Below are 19,448 nucleotides of genomic sequence, written 5' to 3'. Positions count from 1 at the left end.
AGTATGAAGAAGAAAAAAAAAAAGGTGACAACTGACACAATTAAATGGGAACCAGCATGAAAGCAAAACAGTTTCTGGAACTGAATAAAAGACATGAGGTGTAGCTTTAGGACTTAGCTTCATCCCCGGGAGTCCTTTCTCTCCTCACAGGTTTCCTTGGATTGTGGTGGCACCTATCTTGGTTGCAGCTGCTGCTGTGGTCCTGCCCAATGCTGCGCTGCTACTACTATTTATATTAGTCCTAGTTCTATTATCTTTATTGTTACTATAATTGCCTTTGTTCATCATGTCATTCTATTATACCCACTACTATTATTATGTCATATTTTTCTGTATCTCTTTATCTCTTTCCCCCGACTGGCCGATGCAGAAGGCTGCCCACCGAGAGCCAGGGTCTGTCCGAGATTTCTGCCTGTTAAGAGGAAGTTTTTCTTTACCACTGTCGCACCAAATGCAATCTCTTGGGGGGAATTGTTGGGGCTCTGTTAATAGAGTGTGGTCTAGACCAACTCTATCTGTAAAGTGTCCTGAGAAAAATTCTGTTATGATTTGACACAATAAATACAACTGAATTGAATTGAATTTTGAGGCTTTTGTCACTTTTCAAAACTAAGGGATTTTCAGGTCACATTTTATTGTTTTAAAAAGGTACGTATCAGATCTAGAACTAAGCAAAATCCCTCTTCGTTTCATAATAGGCTACAAGTGGATCTGGAGCTCGTCCTGCTGCCAAAGGGAATTAGTCACTGAAACACTGGAAGTAGAACATCCTGTTCCCATTGTCACCTAAACATCTGTACATAATCCCCATTAATTTCACCTGCATCTCAGGAAGTCGGAGAACAGCAAGACAGCTATTGAGCACAAGAATAATTCTGTATAAAACTAGATTGTTCAAAGGAGGAACATAGATAACATGTCATACTGACTTACTCTGTGTGCTTAAGGTGGGCCACATGATTTGTTCTGTTTCCTTTCTGCATTAAAAAAACGAGGCGCACGGAAGTAGCTGACATTTTCTGCTTGGTGTTGTGTACTCTCCACCTGTTGATCTTTTGGCTCCCCTGGTCATTTCTCTGTTGCCATGGAGACCCTAGGAGAGGAATGAGGGCATAGCAATGACAACTGAGCCTCACATTAGGAGGCGACAGTGGACATGCATCATCGCTGTCCTCCCACCGGCTTTATCCCCGAAGACGAAGAAACTGTTTTTAGAAGCCACCCCAGTGAGGACGCAGCTTTTTAATCTTTTTGAAGAGCTCCAGATCTGCAACAACGCCTACATATCATGTTCGAACGACAACAGGGGGAGGGATGACGGGAAAGAATCGACAATGCCAAATATGATTCAGGTTTTTTTGTTTGTATTTTTCTGAACAGAGTTGTGTTTGGTTAACTTTTTAATACCGTATTAGGACTATTTATTTTTCAGTTTGTCCAAATAAAAATAGAAGAAGATGGTAGACGGTAAATGGAAGGTGATGGTGTTTTTTCCTCATTTAAAGGATATTGTTACTATTGTAAACAAATCCCATGAAACTACTTAATCCAACAATAAATTAGTCTGTCTCTCAATATATTCTAACTTTCCTACTGGCACTCATCTACAAACTCATTGGTTCTAGCTACATATGTTATTTTTTAAAAACAAGTCACAAATATATAGTTTTATTTTTTTAAAGGTTTAGCAAATTCCAAGTAGTAGGCCCTGTAGTTTTTTAGAAAATATTACTTAAACCAGAAATGGTGCATTTGTTGGGGACTATTTTAGTGGTGGATTGACCCATTTGTTGTTTTAGTAAGTATTTACAGCAGCAGGACAGAGCATGTGGGATTAAAATGAGTGACATTTTTATTGCAATGAAATATCATGTCACATAGTGCAACAATGTGGTTCTTTTAGGTAACGTTTTTAAGTTCTTTTAACAATTGAGCTCTATGGCAGAGGAACAAGCTATAGATACTTAGACTTTAGATACACACAAAAAAATATTAAAATCAATTTATTGTTGGTTTTGTTATGGGATTATTATTATGCTTATTTTTACTCTAAGACAAAGACATGGTGTTGTTAAAATGCTGGTTAGATCTGTTGAGTTGTTATGATTCAGATTTGTCAAAAAAAAAAAGAACTGTTGAATTACAGCTGATTTTTGAAAAGTTTCACTACTTTAATGAAATGTTGTGAACATTTTTAAAAAGCCAAGAGAGGGCAATCTCTTAAATGTGTAAAACCCACTCTGAGACACAGCGATCGACTGCTGATCACTGAGGATTGATGGGATCAGAGCTGAGCTGTTGGAGGCGGATGAATCAGCAGGAGACCAAGCTCTAGACAGGATCGATTCCTCCAGACAGAGCGCTCAACTCTCTCCCACGGCGCAAAATCATGTTTAACCCATGTCACTGCTCAGCAGTTTCCTTCGCACTAAATATAAGATTTAAAATACCATCAAAAACACTTACTGCTTTTATAAACACATATTTGTATAGAAACTGAAGACCGCTTGTTTGAACGCTCGGTTCAGATAAACCATAACCTCATTGTACAACATGGGGAATATGGAGACAACTTCGATGTACTGCACAGTTTTAACAGATATGAAGTTGAGTTTTAGATTTGTGTAGAACATATTGATGTTACTGAAACTCAATTTAATTTAAAAAGCAACTTGCAGTATATTTTAGAAGTAAACTATGCTAATAAGTGAAGTTTGATTGTTTGTGTTAGCGCCCTCCTCCCACTACAATTAACAAAAACTCAATTTTGGGTGCACTTCTTCATCAATTCAGGCTGAATATTTAGTTTTTTGATGAATACATTTCCCGCACAATCCCCAAAAGACAGCCACATTTTCCACAGCGTCTCTCCTATCAACTGGCAGACAGGCCCAGATGTTAATACGAGCTAATCTCTGTGTCTAACGCCAGGGGCTGGTGACTGCGCCTTCGCTCCTTTCACTCCGTTGGAGATGCTCTGCTGGTCTTGAAGGGATTTTTTTTTTTTTTGATTAAGCTGGCATTTCATTGTCTGCAGCTAAGAGAAGATGTTCACGACACACACCAGTACATACACACATACACTGCAGCATGGTGGCTTGTCTCCCAATTGGCTTCATTAAATAACATATTGTGAGATCAACTTAACTGACGTGTGTGTACGTGTGTGTGTGTGTGTGTGTGTGTGTGTGTGTGTGTGTGTGTGTGTGTGTGTGCGTGCGTGCGTGCGTGCGTGCATGTCTAAGTGAGTTCTGCATCTGTTACTGAGTCACTGTCTTTTGGAAGGAAGAAGGGCAACAGAGCAGAGGATGATACACACATTAACTCTGCAGCCAGCCATTCTTCTACACACTAAAACACTTGTATGGATCTGTGTCTGTTTCCTGATGGATTTGTGTTTCCTCTAACCCTCACCAGCAATCTCTGCAATGCCTGATCATGACCTAACCTAGGCCCTAGTCCAGGGGTCTCAAACTCAATTTACCTGGGGGCCGCTGGAGGCAGAGTCTGGGTGAGGCTGGGCCGCATCAGGTTTTCCACAAGAAAAGCTTTGTTAAAAAAATTCCAATCTTCTCAAATCTCTTTATTTTTATTATTTATATTCTTTTATCCTGCCGCGTACGCATCACTTTGATTTACTTTGTCAGAGATAAAAATAGGTTTGTGATAACATTGTGAATCACTGCACTTTAAAAAATGTTTTTTGCCTAATTGCTTAAACTGTGAGTAAAAAGTAATTGGAGTGTGTTTAGGATATTTAGAAATATGTATTAATTGTTTACAGCTCTATAATTGTACATTGGAAACATCTTGTAGGCATCACTTGACCTGCAATTCTGGAGGGATCAGTTGAAACTGAGTTAGAAACACTTGGAGGCTGCGACATGAGGGAATATGGACATAATTGATGTAGTTTTTTTTGATTATTTTTTTGGGGGCTTTTTTCCCTTTTATTTTAGAGTGACAGTGGAGAGACGGGAAAGGTGGGAGAGAGATGGGGGATGACACGCAGCAAAGGGCCACAGGTCGGACTCGAACCCTGGTCACTGCAAAGGACTCGGCCTACATGGGGTGCACGCTCTTACTGGGTGAGCTAGAGGTCGCCCCTAATTACCACATTTTTAAGTTATACTTTGTTTTTACGCTGTTGCCATTGCTACAATGACAACAATAGGGATTTAAATAAACAAAAAACATGGTTGGTAGATGTAGCCAGGTAGCTAGCTGCATAGGCAGATGAGAATGTAAGCCATTATTAATTCCCATTTATCAAACTGAGTGACAAGCACACATTAGACCTATTCAAACGGGTGAATAAGAAGATAAATTGGTGGCGATTAAGAAAAAAAAAAAAAGCGCACCAAAAAAATGACAATGCCAGTCTTGGTATATGTGTATTTGCACTATATAAACACACATACAGGAACATGCACAAGCACACTTACTGTACCTAACATTCCCGCAGAAAATAAAGAAAAGTGTTCACACACAGAGGAGACAGAGCATTTAGAAGCATATACACACAATGCCGTGCTTGTATAGGTTAAGAGCTTAGCAGGAAACAGACTGAACGTACAATTGAACTGAAGTCAGTCAGAATCAGCACTGAACTTGAGCTGTATGGACGGTGATGCGTTCACTTCCTGACGTAGGCTACATACTGAAGTGAAGTTGACCAGTCATTCTGCCGAGCTCAGGAAAAAAAGTGAACAAACTACATAGTCAGTGACTATGAATCTTTGAACTGAACAGAACGAAGTGATTCGAATCAGCAAAGTGTTTGATTTCCACCTCTAAAATACACACACACACACACTTTATGTTGACAGCAACAACAACAAGAGCAATCATTACAAGCGACAGTACAATGATGGTGTCAGGGCAGAGTGTTATTATTGGGGTGAACTGCTGCTGAGTAAGAGCTGCTCAGCCCTTTTTTACATTATACTGCGAATGGTGACACAACTCGCTGGTCCATTAAAGATATAAATAGCAACGGGCGCAGACAAAAAGCAATAAAAAAACACTTACAGAAATGTAATGACTTTATTCTATCCAGGACAAAGAGGGAGAAGTTTCAACGCCAGACCTCTCCATATACAGCCAATGATACAGAGATAAGAGCCCTATTCATGATGAGCAGTAATAAAAAAAAAAAGAAATATGGGCTGCAGATATGTGAGCAGTCATAAGTGCTTGAAAGCAACTAGTAAGACTGTATTTAAGGACACAAGAAAAAAAGAAGCAGAGATTAAACATGTCTGTTGTCCAGGGGCGATTCTAGGATCAGACCTTTAGGGGGGCTCAACCCCTAATGAGAATGTGACACGAATGTATTTATTATTATAACAGAGGATAAATGCAAAATATTGAACATACGAAAAAAATACAAAAGTCCCTTAATGGACTACCAGAATCAAATGAAATGGTAATGAGGTGTAAACACTAAAGAAATAAAAAATACAAATTTCCTTGACTTGTAATTGAGCTAAATGCTAACAACAACATGCCTACATGTTCACAGTGCAAATGCTAACATTCTGCTGTTTAACAGATATGATGTTTACCATGTTTGTTATCTTTTAGTGTGTTAGCATGCTAACATTTGCTAATAAGTATAGCTGAGGCTGAAGGGAATTGTATTAGTTTTTCAGGTATTTGTGCATTAACTAAAGTACTGGACAAAGTAAAATCTTGATTGATGATGGCGCAAACGTTAAGGGGCCTGATCACAATTCATGAATGATAATGAATTACCCATATTGCATCCAATAGTGGAGATATTTCACTCTGAACCACAAATATGAACCTCACAAGTCAGGGGATCACCAAACTGAGAAGGATTCATCCTCAGGGGACCATGAATGGCTGTACAAAAGTTTATAATAGTATTTCAGTCTGGACCAAAATGGTGGACTGACCAACATCTCTGCCCTATCTTGCACCCGGCGCAGCGCAATGCAAAGCCCGACGCAAGTGTCTTTGCTAGTTTAAGACCGATGCATTTGTCAATTTCCCGTCCAGCACCCATGTCGTTTAAATAGCCAATGCACCTGCGCCCATCTGTGCACCCATGGGCGTTCTGGTCTTACAGGGAGGTGTGTTCAGGTGCATTCCTGGCATATTGCTATCTTGAGGCAGTGGAAAGTGATTGCACCATTGACCAACAAAAACCTGGTCTAAAGTCAATAACGCAGCATTTCATTGTTATTTTAACAGCGCAAAAATGTGCCTAGGCTCGTGCACAGCGCGCACACTATGCTTGTTACACACAAAAATATGTGTGTTAAAAATAAAAATATTACAATGTGAAATAGTATCATGATATGATCTGTTAGGGCGCTTTCACTTCACTTCACGCACGAGCAGATCAGTTTCTTCTCCTGAAAATCTCTCATTCCTGCTTAGCAAATCCGCCATCATAATAGCAATCCGCCAAGGTTCAAATGCAAGATGACACTGATTGGTTTATAGCATGTTATGCCCAAAACACACCTACACCTATCTGAACCATGCGCCTGGCGCACGGACCCTGTTTTCCGCCGTTAAACTAGCAAAAGTGGATTTGTACACACCCTAAACGCACCTGCGCCAGGCGCTTCACTCCGTGTGCTTAGTTCGTTAAAATAATCTCTCTGCTAGCGTGACTAAAAATGTAAATAGAATAAGATAGTAATAGAATCCAAATAGCAAATTCTACTGAGCAAGCCACATCAAGTAAAGCTAAATGACTTTCAGCTGTCATAATAATGGATAATGGATATAATAATGGACCCATAGGTGACTGTAGCGATCAATATGCAGAGCATAGGCACTTGTAGATGTTGAGCCGCTCATGTCATGTCACCACCTGTATCATCTATATGTATTAGGCCTCACTAACACATCATACCACCACCTCCTCATACGCTTCCCAACAGATCAAAAGGCCAGGTGATGTGTGATATGGAAATGACCAAAGTGACTGGCCAAGAGCCCTCCTGCTCAAAGGCAGCAGTGTCCGCCTCGTAACATCTAAGGACATCAACATGAATAGTGATAGCTCAGTGATAATAGCTCAAAGGAGTCTCTTTTTTTTCTGCTGATGGGTAGCTGCTGTATCAAAGGTGCCAGCAGGGTTATAAGCAGCCTGTTACCAAAGTGACAACCCTGCTTTCGTCAAACCATCTGTAACTGATGACGTGAGGATGTTTCCCTTTGCAAATGATGCAACAGTTTGCGGCTGTTCACCATCTATTTTCCAAGTTGACCGTGAAAACTGCAACAATTTACTGCCTTACTTAAATCAGAATCTCTTTTTGTCTTTGCCATAAAAAGTTATTAGGAGGATGGACTTTTTAGACACTTGATGAGCTTTTTCTTGCGCCAACCTCAGCCACAAATGTCAACTTTGCACTTAAGATATTTTATTATCTAGAAGACACATTTCCCACCATGCTGAACTACGTTGCTTTTAATAATCCCTGTGGCTCCAAACTCAAACAAACTCTACATGTTTTGCCTCTCAAAATATTCTGTCCAACAAATTCATGTAGTGGGATGTAACGGACATTGCAGCCTCTAGTGTAGCTTTATATGGTTTTCAATATCCTTAACAACGTGACTTCATTGTTAGTATAGTGAGGTGTTTTAAGTGCATTTAGAGAAACAGTAATATTACAGTAGTCATCAGAAAAAAATAAACATTGTAATGCCTCTTTATTCAGATATAGGCCTAGAAGAGTGAAGCAGAAGAGGACTAAAGAGGCTAAAAACAAGCCTCACTTAGTCTGTTGCTGGCCACATTTAGGCTTTTGTCATTTCTCAAAAACGGACATCCATAGAAAAGTTTGGTCTAACATATTATGTTATAATCCACTGAAGTTAGGCACAGTACAAAATGAAAAAATCCCTGTTCTCCACAGTTCCCACAGTAAAATGGCCTTCTGCCATCCAGGTATCTAACAGAACCTGGTCAAAAGTATCTAACAGCGTAATATCCAATTAGAAGTTCAGAAATTCATCACTGGTGAAGGAGCCTTATGTATTTAATTAGATTGTACAGTTGTGTCCTTTCAACACCAATATTCTTTGAGATTTTAAAGCTGAAAACTATGAACTAGTTACTAACTAGTTAATTAATGGATTTGTCTATTGGCAAAAAATGTATCGGCAACAAATTTGATCAATTTGTCAAATTAACTATGTCAAATGTCCTCTGGTTCCAGTGTCTGAAATTTTAAGATTTTGCTGCTTTTCTCTGCTTTGTATTCAAGTCATTTTTAAAGCTTTAGTGCATAACTTTATTATAATAATGAACGTCCGTTACATTCAAGCCATTGCCAAATGAGTTGATACAAAGCTAATTAAGACTATCAGCTCCACACAACTCTCTCTGTATTTCTCAGTATGGGTATGTTCAGAAACTGGTGTCGTCAGGCGACGCCGAAATTCAAGTAAAGATAATTACCTCTTCTGAAGAGTCTATCATTTTTTTTTAATCTTCCGTGTCCTCCTTGACAACTTAGCAACTGTGTTGAGGAGGAGTTGGAGTGAAACGCGATCACAGAAGGCTTGTATCATGTTGATGCACCGACAGAGTTGTTGTCATTACTTAGAATTCCTCATGGGGGAGACAGAAACTACGCACTATAGCTTTAATAATATTAATCAATAATGAAACTAATAATTTGTTGCAGCCCTACATAACTAGCTAAAAAACACTGTGGCGACAGCATAGTTTGAGGAACACCAGCCCAAGCCATGTGAATGATCTTCAGAACAAACGACACTACTGAGTTCAACAGAAGTGCTTCAGTAAATAGAGGAAGAACTCCCTCTAGGATATGAAAGTCCATTAACAAACACACATATATTTTATTATATATATATATATATAATTATTTATATAAAACCATATTCCTTGTGGCTTCTCCCACTCACTAACAAGCCAGGGATATCAAAGAGAGCAAAGGCTGGTGATGAGCTTTGAGCTCTGCTTAATTGGATGCAGCTTAGGCTGTACTGTATCTGTAGCAGCAGAGTCACACACACACACGCACGCACGCACGCACGCACGCACGCACGCACGCACGCACGCACGCACCCCTTTCTCGGCTTTTTTAACTTTCACTGAGACCTTTTAATGCAACAATCTGTGTTGGCAGTTATCACATTTAGCCTAAATGGAAAATAAGCTGTATTTACCAGATGAATGTCACCTCTACTTGACACTTTTTAAACTGGCTGAATTGCAAGTGAAAGGATCTCGGATGTAAATAGCAATTTTCCCATCTTAACATCTAATTAACATCTTTGTCTGTTGCTGTGTCTTGGGCATTGTATGTCAACATACAACACCCATCTTCTTACATAGACATTAATCCTGAAGATGAAGGCACATATATGTATGACAAATAAGGCAACAAGCTTAAAGGAATAGCTCATTTTCATTTCATTTTATGTTTATTTGTATAGTAGCATAGACCTATGCCACACACCACAGCATTTATAGCCTACGCTAATTTGCAATGCCCGTCCCTAGATGGGCCTTTAAAATACAATCAAGTAAAACCACAACTTGTCGCTTTTACACTTCAGTTTTCATACAGATTTAAAAAAAAATTAAAATAAAAAGTGCTCACATCTGTTTGTTAAATATGAAGCTTGAGCCAGGAGATATAGTTATCTTAGCTTAGCATAAATACTGGAAGCTAGCAAATCCTAACTGGGACTATTTCTTGGCTGAAAGCGGTGTCACTGCTTCTGGCCAACAAATAATGCCACATATAACCCCCTGCAAAACTTGCCGGTTTAATGAGATATAGTGTTAATTATATCTTTAAAGGTTTTGATAGGCAGCGTTAGTTACCTTTGGGCTGAGCCAGGCTAGCGGTTTCCAGTCTTTATGCTAAGCTAAGCAGCTGCTGACTTTACCTTCACATTATTAATATTTTCATCAACTCTAACTTACTCTAAATATTAAACTACTTCTTTAATATGTTCTTACACAGAGTAATTGGTGGTAGAAAAGGGCAAACATCACAGTAAGAAGAATGAAGACTAAAAACGAGGCTTATTATAACAGCAGAAGTGAGGAGATTTTCAGTGAGAAAGCACCTGTTCATGCTGAGAGAAGGAAAGGTGATGAGCCGAGATCTAAAAAGTATTATCACAAGGATCAAAAAGCTGCGCGCTATTAAGTTGAAGCAGAACTTTCGGCTGCAGAAACAGCTACCGTATAGAGGTATCACTTATTTTACCACCTTAGTCTTCAGTACCCACATGCCCTCTCCAAAAAACAGTAAAAAAAAAATCCTGTGTTCATAACGCTGGGGCTGTCTGCAAATTCTGTTATGATCCACTTCTTTCATATAGCTGAATGGCTGAACTACTCAGCAAGAAGTCCCTGGACAGAATTCCTTCATGACAGATGGCTGTTTTGCGCTGCCACAACCCAATTGTGTTGTAGAGCAAGTTACCAAATCCATCAGGGCGCACAACAGGCCTTTCAATAATGAAAGAGCCAGAGGCTGAGAAGCTAATAACTCAGAGAAAGGCCATTGGCAGTGAATTCCAAAAGGACAGCTTACAGGCTTTTTTTTATTTCTCTTAGCATAAAAGATATGATAATAGTGCGCAGGTATTGTCCAGCTTCAGCTCTGGCTGTGTGACGGTATCCTCCTCTGTGGTTTATGTGGAGCAGAGCGCGGTAAAGTAAAGCAGGCTGCAGAGGTAACAAACTGCAGCTGCTTTCTATTCTGAGACACGAAACCAGGACAGCCAAGGAGACAGTGATCGGGTCCCTGGCTGAATGCTCCACTAAATGGCTACAATTCAATGCCTTTCACACCACTAGAACGCTCACCTGTACATACCTTCCACTGTCATACTGACTAACAAGGTAAGCGAACACACTATGCATATCCACATGCAAACACAAGGGGGGGATGTGGCTGCCACCTGTTGGTGACTCAGCTAAAGTTCACCCAGTCACCTTGCCGTTTCCCTCTGTGATGCTGCAGCAGACTCATTTATCCTCTCTACTGCTGGCGGATGCTCTCTTCCCCCCCCCCCCCCAGCATGACTCAGAGGCCTGGCTGCCTATTGAGCCTAATGCAAACGAGGCTCAGTCCATTTATTGTTAAACTCAAATGGATTTCATGTAATCCAGCAGAAGAGCAGGTTTATGTGCAGATCAATAAGGTGCTGAATTCACACAGTGCAGAACTGGCTGCTTCAGAACTTTAGATGTCCTTGGATAGATAGAAGTGTAAAAACGATGCAGTAGGAAGAACAAAGGTGTGAAGGTCAACTCCAGGGACGTGTAAAAGGAGACACATCCTTGTTGTCCCTTTTCAAATAATTTCTCAGCGATGGAAATTATCTTCTAACGGAGTACCAAGTGCTATAAACCCGATCCAGCAATGTAATGCAATGGAAACAATCCTATGAGTCTAATATTTTACTATCAGCCATATTCACGCATTTTGTTTTTCTCCAGGGACTCTGCTGGATATTTGGGGTCTCCTGATCTGACATGATACTGCAGACACACCTGGAGGAGCAGGATGCATGGGGGGGTGAAATTTACATAATGCAAACTTCCATTAAACGGCAGATGAAATCTTTAAAAAAAGCTAGTAAGTGGACCTTTTGATGCTCAAATCTATTTTGTATTTTTGCATTCGGCTGATGATGAACAGATATTTCAATGACGTTATCATGCAGAATGCAATTCAAGAGACCGCTAGAATTGCTAAGGGACTAGCTTTAGCCAGATGAACACAAATAACTTTAAAAATATGAGATGTTGTGACGCCTGCGACAGAAAAGCACTTGTGTTATTCATGGCTGTCCAGATGTTCCAATTAATGAATGCAGTGTGGAGACTGGTCCTTTGGCCTGATCCCAGATGTTAACGGACTCACCCATACTTCACCCGCACTTCTTTAGTTTACGCAGATGTAAAAACAAAACTTGGGGACACCTTGGGGGTAAAGCGGTGTGTCCAAAATATTCAACAACTCCTACAGTACATGATTATATACTCTCTCTCTCGCAAACACATATCTACAGTTTTCACTCGCATCTCACTGCAGCTGCTCTTCCCTCCTGTTGCCACAGCAACGCAGCACTCGTCTCAGTGACAGCACATGCTCCCATTATTTAAAAAAAATAATAAAACATCCGAGAACAGCAGAGAGCAAAAAAGCACTCACACATGCCGTCATCTACTGTATGGCTTGAATGCAAATCAAAACACAGATAGGATGCAGGTTTAACACACACACACACACACACAAACCATCCAAGGTGAACCCCTGAATGATAACGGCTCCGAGTGACTCTGAGCTGCTCAATGCAAACCAAAAAGAAACCCAAATTCCTATCAAAACACAAATAATGAGCAAATGCAGCTCTTTATTCTCTGCTTAATAAAATAACTAACACATGGAACAATCTGCTTAGTCTTAGTCCTCTACTCCATGCTCACTTAGCAGCCTATCTGTCCTTTCAAGCTAAAACTAAAGAAAAAGATCAGACACTCAGACACACACACACACACACACACACACACACACACACACACACACACACACACACACACAGAGACTGCTCAGTATTAATCCTGTGTTCATACAGGTAGATGAACTTAAAAACTAAATGTGTCCGTACCTCACAGTTGCGTCCTGTGAAGCCCTCGCTGCACGTACAGGTGTACTCCCAGGTGTCCTCTGGCCTGCCAGCAGATGGAAGGGCCAGGCAGGACCCCCCGTTGAGGCAGGGTCGTCCCTCGCAGGGGTCCGGGCGAGGCGTGGCCTGGGTCGGGGTGGGCTCGGCCGGGGCTGGGGTGTCCGGGGCCAGATTGAAGGCAGAGGGGATGGCCCCGATGCTGCTGCTGCTGCTGCTGCTCAGGAGCAGGAGGAGCATAAGCAAGGGGGGTGTGAAGCTCTGTACGATCTGTGTGGGACGGCGGCAGGAGCCTGCCGGCGCAATGCAAACACTTATCCTCATCTTCTTATGCTGCTTTCTGTTCTTCTTTTTGTTGTTGTGTGTATCTTTCTCCTCTTTCCTCAGAGCTCAAGCAGCTGCGGTTCATGCAGCAGAGGTCTGTGAGCGACTGTGTGTGTGTGTGTGTGTGTGTGTGTGTGAGAGAGAGAGAGAGAAAGAAAGAGAGAGAGGAGGAGGAGGCTGTTTTTGGATGTGGAGCTTCAGCTGTGCGCAGGCAAAATGACTGAGAGCAGACTGGCTGATTGTGTGGAGGCTAAGGGAGAGGTGGGGATGCAGGAGGAGAAGGGGAGGGCTCTCGGCTCTTTTCTGTCTCCGAGTCACAGTGACGATGATAGCTGACGACACTACCCCCCCACACACACACACTATTCTGGCTTCTCACACTGTGCAGCGTAGAGGAGGGAGCTATGCACCCTCATCATTTAGAGTCTCACCATCCATAACCTCTCCTTGGAGTCAGGCTTTCAAGGTGGGAGGGAGGAGGTTGTAGTTGGGGAAGACAGAGGAGGAAGGAGGAGGAGAAGAGGTGCTGGTGTTTAAGGGGAAAATCCTCATCGGCTTTACCATAAGATTAGCTGCTTCACAGCGATAACCGGAGGTATTACCACAAGGGAGATGATGCACTCCAAGTCCAAAAATAGCAGAATAATGATGTAGGCACCGGAGATGGTTCAAAACCAAAAAATGTCATTAAAAAAAAAAAAACTGCCTAAAAGGAGATTGTATATGAATGGTGCAATCCCAAAGGTTAGAGATCCCAAACTTTCATTCACCAAGGTACTATCACCTGACAACCAAGGTGGTGAGTAAACCTCTTTACATGACAGTTGAAATACCGGAAATATTTTCACGACCAGTCGAGCCTCCTATATCACAACAGCAGGAACCAGCTGACTTTTTACGGGGCACGTTGGTTCGGTCATTAGGAATTCTGTTTTAGGGTGGATTTTCCTCTCGAGCCTGTAATCTGATGCAATGCTTCTTTGTGAGGAATTCTGCAGTGGGTGGTCACAGTTTATATTTTTGACTGATTAACCAATTAAAATTTTTTCAAGGAAAATGAACTTTAAAAAGGGGCTGTCCACCAATTTCATGTTAAATTTACTAGCCAATATTACTAGTTTGAGACACCTGTGGATTACAAATTTAGAACATAAACCCAAACTTTGTATGGAGTTTGAAAGACAAGGACATTTATAAGGAACGAAAGATGCTATATAGTTGAGTTATAAGATCCAGCATTTAAGCTTTATTTAAAGGTTTCTTTCATGAAACAAGAAGATACACTTGTTTTTTGTGAAGCCACATATAAGCTTCTGATAAAATCTGGAATAAACTGAATGCACAAAACAAGGACTGTGAATTCAGTCCCTCATCTTATATTGGAAGTGTATAAAGACAGGAGACAAAAAAAAAGAACACTGACAAAAATAAACCACTAGTGAAAAACTACCCTCTTTCTACTTCAATATGAAGCAGAAATTTTAGCAGACCATGACAAGTCACAAGTTTTCACAAGTTGAGGAACAGTATAGTAACATTAATTCAACATCCACACACACCTATTGGAATTATGTTAAGTCCAAGGCTAAGCCTTCTTTTGTTTAGAGTTTGGGAACACAGGGGTGGGTCAAGATCCAGCTTAGAGGCCAGAGTGTTGTTTAACCCCCACTGAGACATAAAAAGCAACATTCCAGGTGAGTCAAATAAGTCACCTTTGCCACTGTCTCCATGGCAACTCACTTAAACCTGACCACAGTTGACGACCACAGAGGAGCAGAGTGTATCAAGATTTGTCCTGAATTAACTGCTTAATAACCAGCTTTAAGAGGACCCATAGAAAACTGGTCAGTATCTAAAAAGGATCCGCCAGCTGTGAAGGATTCAAAGAGAGACATGTCAAAAGCGATGGAAGGATGGATAAATAAATGACCAAGATGAGTCAAACAGTTACTTTATTTATGTTCAGGTAAAAACATGAACCTGATGCAGTAAATTATTGCAGATCTTAGAAACCAGCACATGAACGATTGGGCCAGGAGAACATACAGTGGCGCCATCCCCTGGCCACAGACTGCAGGTGCACACCACGGTTTGTTCCAAGCCAGCAGTGCAAAGAAAAAAAAAAAATAATAATAATAATAATAACCAACTACAGCAAGAAATAAAGACGATATAGAAAATAAAAAATAAAAATAAAAAGTAAAGCAGACATTCCCACCTCAAACGGGGTGTGAAACTGCATATAAACTTTATTCCATAAATGAACTTGAAATGCTATCTGGCCATGAAACGATAAAATGAGACCAGCCAAATTTTGTGCCCAGCTACAATATGTGTTGAGGGTTTCTCAGAGCTTGGTCTACCAAGATAACCCTACACATCAGGTAGGGCTCAACAGAAAGACACTATCAAAATAAGAGCAAAAACAAAATTTACCTGATCAACACATTGGTTACAACTCTTTATTTGAGCTGGAGCTCTCTAGAATAAAGGAGGCCAGAACACAATCTCAACTTGGGTAGAAGGAAGGAAAAAAAAAAAAAAAAAAAAAAAAAAAAAAAAAAAAGATAATAGGCGCTCATCACTACCCGCATTCAACCAACTGCAATTCTCGTTTTCCCACATCTTGAAGCAAAGACACACAGGGAGGGGGGGAAGCCGAACCAAAATGCAACACACAAACTGGGGCCAATATAATACAGAACAAAATGTGATCAGACGAACTGAGGGGAAGAGACGTGAGAACAAAGAGCTATTCTATCAAATGTGTAGAATGAGCAAAGTCTGCAAATTTGTCTGTACAAATGATCTTTGGAGCTAAAGTAAACCTAGCTTGCTCAATGGAACCCCCCCCACCCCTGACCCTCCCACCCCGTCCTCCCAGTCACCCGGTAACGTTGTCCACCATTCTGGAGAGGAGACATCCCTTTTTAAATATCACATAGCAATGCAATTTAAAATGTCACCCAGATGTTGTCATCTTTTTTTATTTTTTATTTTTTAACATTACTCAACTACTGATATAAGTTTTACTCTCTCTTTTTTTATATTTTAAGTTCTGTGAGTCATGGAACACTTTTCCATTTTTGTTTTTAATATTTTTTTTGAGAGACTGGGGCAGCAAATATATATTTAGAGTCTTAATTTTTCTGCAAGCTGCTTTCTCTAACAAGAAGGCTGTACATGTAGCCTTAATGTATGTGGTTACAAAAAAACTAAGAAGGAAGTCATGATTTCATCAGTCGCTGTAGAAGGCATTTGAATGTGAGATGTGGAGAGATCAGGAAAGGTGGAAAGACTGCTGGCCCTCGCGGGCCGCAATCAACAGTTTCTCTCGCATTATCTCTATGCTGGAGTAGTCAGGCAGCTTCAGGTAGTTGACACAGGTCATAACTGAGGGGAGGAAGTCATCCGGGTTCTCTGTTGACTCGAATGTCTTCCTCACAATCGTCAGAGGGGGATTCAGGCTCCGAAAACCTGAGACACAGAAGCAGCACAGGGTGTCAGGTACAGATACAGTAGAGACATGGCTTCACATTTTATACATTCATATAAAGCTCAGCAAATATCTATTTGGGCTAATGCTGGACTACTTTAAGTCATGTATGGTGCGTTCCATTGTACATTTGTGACATGGACGATGTTGCATTGATAATTGGCAGGCTAATAATCGATTATTTCTGTTTACAATTTAATGTAGGCCTAACAACCTTTCGGTTTACATATTCTGGTATGTTTTGCACATTCAGGAAGTGCCATGTGCTCAGTGCTGTAGTTTTATGTATCCAATTTATTTTAGTATTAGAGCACTGCAGAAGGTTTTGTTTTTTGAATTAAATATCCTACATGGCTTTAATAGAAAAATGTATTTGACGCATCGTGATATCGAATCGAATTGCTGACATGATAATCGTAATCGAATCGGGATATCAGTGAAGATTCACACCTCTACTCGGAAGTCTGAATTTCTGAGTTCAAAGTCAGAGCCCCTCACAGTACCCCGAGCAAGCCGCACCCAAAATCCAACACGGCTGCTCCGTGCATCAACAGTAGGGAAAGTTGTAGTAATATCATACCCGCAAACTGTTAAGAGGTGGAAAAGGTGACAAACACCCAAACCCTCTAGGGGGGTGACAAGATATTTTTTTGAAATATCAGCTTTAAAATGTACCACTCTGGTGTACTCTGAGAAGACAATTAAGGAGAAGGACAATATTTACTTCAGGCAAAAACATTTGTTATTCAGTGTTTATTCCAGTGTTTCCGCTCTTAAGTTACTTCTTTTTTCTTTCATTACGATTTTAAATCAGGATTTTTGTTTTTAACAGAATGAGCTGCAAACATGACTGAATTTTTTCTATTGTTTGCTATAAACGGTGAAAATACAGATGCTTACACTTCTTCCAAAAGCACCACTGAAATATAAATTTATCTTAAATAACAATGAATTAAAAAAAATCCAGATTAAGGAAAGGCTTGATTATTGGCTGTATGGTCAAATTTAAATGATTCATTTAAAATAATAACGAGGGGAGACACCTGAGGTGAATAAGAACATACATTAAGTGGTATCACCATGAAACTTCCCAGTTGATTACTGACATTAAGACAAATATATTGTATACTCTATCTATCTATCTATCTATCTATCTATCAAAATGCTGCCTTATCTTGCTAAATGTGTGCTAATTTGTATACATTTCCGGATCAGAACATTGGATTAAGCCAGATTCAAACTTTTTGAAGAAGAGTGGCCAGAGCTTTGTGAACAGTGTTCAGGTGTTCCAATTTGACAAAGCAGGCAAGAAAGTTGGTGAAGACTTGCAGTTAATTATCATACAGTTTATGGATGAGTGTGTGGCTGCTCTGTGAAGAAAATAACACGAAGTTGGGGTTTAATTAACATGGCTTCATTTCATTTTCCAGAGCCAGCCATTAGAGGCTGTTTAACAGTTTTTAGCATCGTCATCAAATTCTTGTAATTTATAAAGCATTGAAACATCAACATAACACATAGTTCTGATGCTGTGGACGCTAGTATTAACCCAGCCACATCATTCTGAGTGTGAACTGTAACGTTACAGTGTGCGATTTGTGAATAAACAAAACATGCAAGAATTAAATCCCCCTTTCAATACCATGGATATAGTGCCACTCGGCCAGCCATGCCAAAACACTTATTTATGCACTCCAATTTTCAATGTAAAATAATCTCAAAATGAAATAGCACAATGTGGTGTCAACATTAAACACCGTGCTCTCAAACCAGAGAGCGGAGTTCAATTTGCAGTGAAAGTACATTCACCCAGGAAACGCTTGTTCGTTCCTCAGGAGCGTTTAAATCCAAACCACAATCTTTTTGTCTAACCTTTTACCTGTCTCGCAGTCACCTATTGTCTTATTTGTGTATCATTAAACCAGTCTTAAACACAGTCCTGTCCAACCTTTATCTGTGGACATGTTGCTACGCTGTTAGTATGCACACAAAAAAAAAACAGCCTAATGCGCCGTTATCAACTGGTATCGCTAACAATGGCTAACCTGGATAGAGCTAACCCCACAGTGAAATCTGACTTGTTTTAATGGAATGTGGTCAACACGGGTGCGACATCACTCCCATCTAAGGCTTCAGACTTCCGAGGTAAATGGAACGCACTATTAGCAATCTCACCTGCGTTGATGCGTTTGTGTATGTGTATGAGAGGTGACTCACCACCAACAGGCAGTCTGGGGCTTCCTGTGACAAACTGCAGAAAAAGTCTCTGCTGCTCGGCATCAAAGCTGCTCAACACCTCAAACAGGAACCGTACGGCGCGGCTGCAAAAACATGGGAGGAAATACACATCAAACATATCTTGAGACAAAAGTTTACTTATACCGGTCAGTGTTCTGTAGGGAGTCAGGAAAAGTAGGCCCGACCCATATTTATCGGTACGCAAGGATAAATAAAAAACGTTTGGCCTCACCTGTCATGTGTGTAGCCGTGGTCCGGTCGACAGCACTCCATCAGCGTCTTTACGTCCCATGTCTCTGATTTACTACCACACAGCAACTGGTCAAGCTACAGCAGGAGAGAAGGGACAAAACAAAATTATACATTTAGATTTTCGTTTGAGTTTTTTTCTCATCGGTCATCCAAAGAATTCGCCACGCACAGACACCTTGCACACTGAGTCTAATGCATAGTAATTAATCCATTGCGAAAAATTTCGCAAGAAAATTTGCAAAACCATACAAAATGGAGTCTTTAAGCAGTGAGGATGATTTTGAGGTCCTCCCTCTTCTTAAAAAAAAAAATAAAAAAAAGGAAAAATACTTAGTCCATCCAATCCTGAGATTGCGCAGAGAGGAGAGTTTCACCTCCTTATCAAGGAGCTGCGGGATTATCCCAATCGATTTAAAAGGGGTGATAGAATGCAAAACCGATTTTACCCAGTCATAGTTGAATAACA

At 40.5% G+C, this 19,448-nt stretch overlaps 2 protein-coding genes across 9 annotated transcripts in view; both read right to left on the bottom strand.

The window, feature by feature from the left end:
• dner (delta/notch-like EGF repeat containing) overlaps positions 1-12,996 on the bottom strand; it is a 51,774-nt gene extending 38,778 nt beyond the window's left edge. Inside the window, exon 1 of the mRNA XM_028573984.1 lies at positions 12,658-12,996. Coding sequence (XP_028429785.1) covers positions 12,658-12,996 — 339 coding nt within the window. The remainder of the gene's footprint in view (positions 1-12,657) is intronic.
• A 2,879-nt stretch (positions 12,997-15,875) lies between these two features.
• trip12 (thyroid hormone receptor interactor 12) overlaps positions 15,876-19,448 on the bottom strand; it is a 32,651-nt gene continuing 29,078 nt past the window's right edge. For 6 of the 8 annotated variants that reach the window (XM_028573037.1, XM_028573038.1, XM_028573039.1 and 3 more), the window contains 3 exons: positions 18,963-19,057; positions 18,710-18,813; positions 16,277-16,473 (listed from right to left, as the gene is read on the bottom strand). In XM_028573037.1, coding sequence (XP_028428838.1) covers positions 16,277-16,473; positions 18,710-18,813; positions 18,963-19,057 — 396 coding nt within the window. Of the gene's footprint in view, positions 16,474-18,709; positions 18,814-18,962; positions 19,058-19,448 lie in introns of all 8 variants that reach the window. The other 2 variants (XM_028573033.1, XM_028573040.1) reach the window with 1 other exon arrangement.

This window comes from Perca flavescens, chromosome 3 (assembly GCF_004354835.1).
Source record: "Perca flavescens isolate YP-PL-M2 chromosome 3, PFLA_1.0, whole genome shotgun sequence".
Lineage (NCBI taxonomy): Eukaryota > Metazoa > Chordata > Actinopteri > Perciformes > Percidae > Perca > Perca flavescens.
The sequence above is the reverse complement of the archived record's forward strand: the minus strand, read 5'-3'. Positions and strand labels throughout refer to the sequence as shown.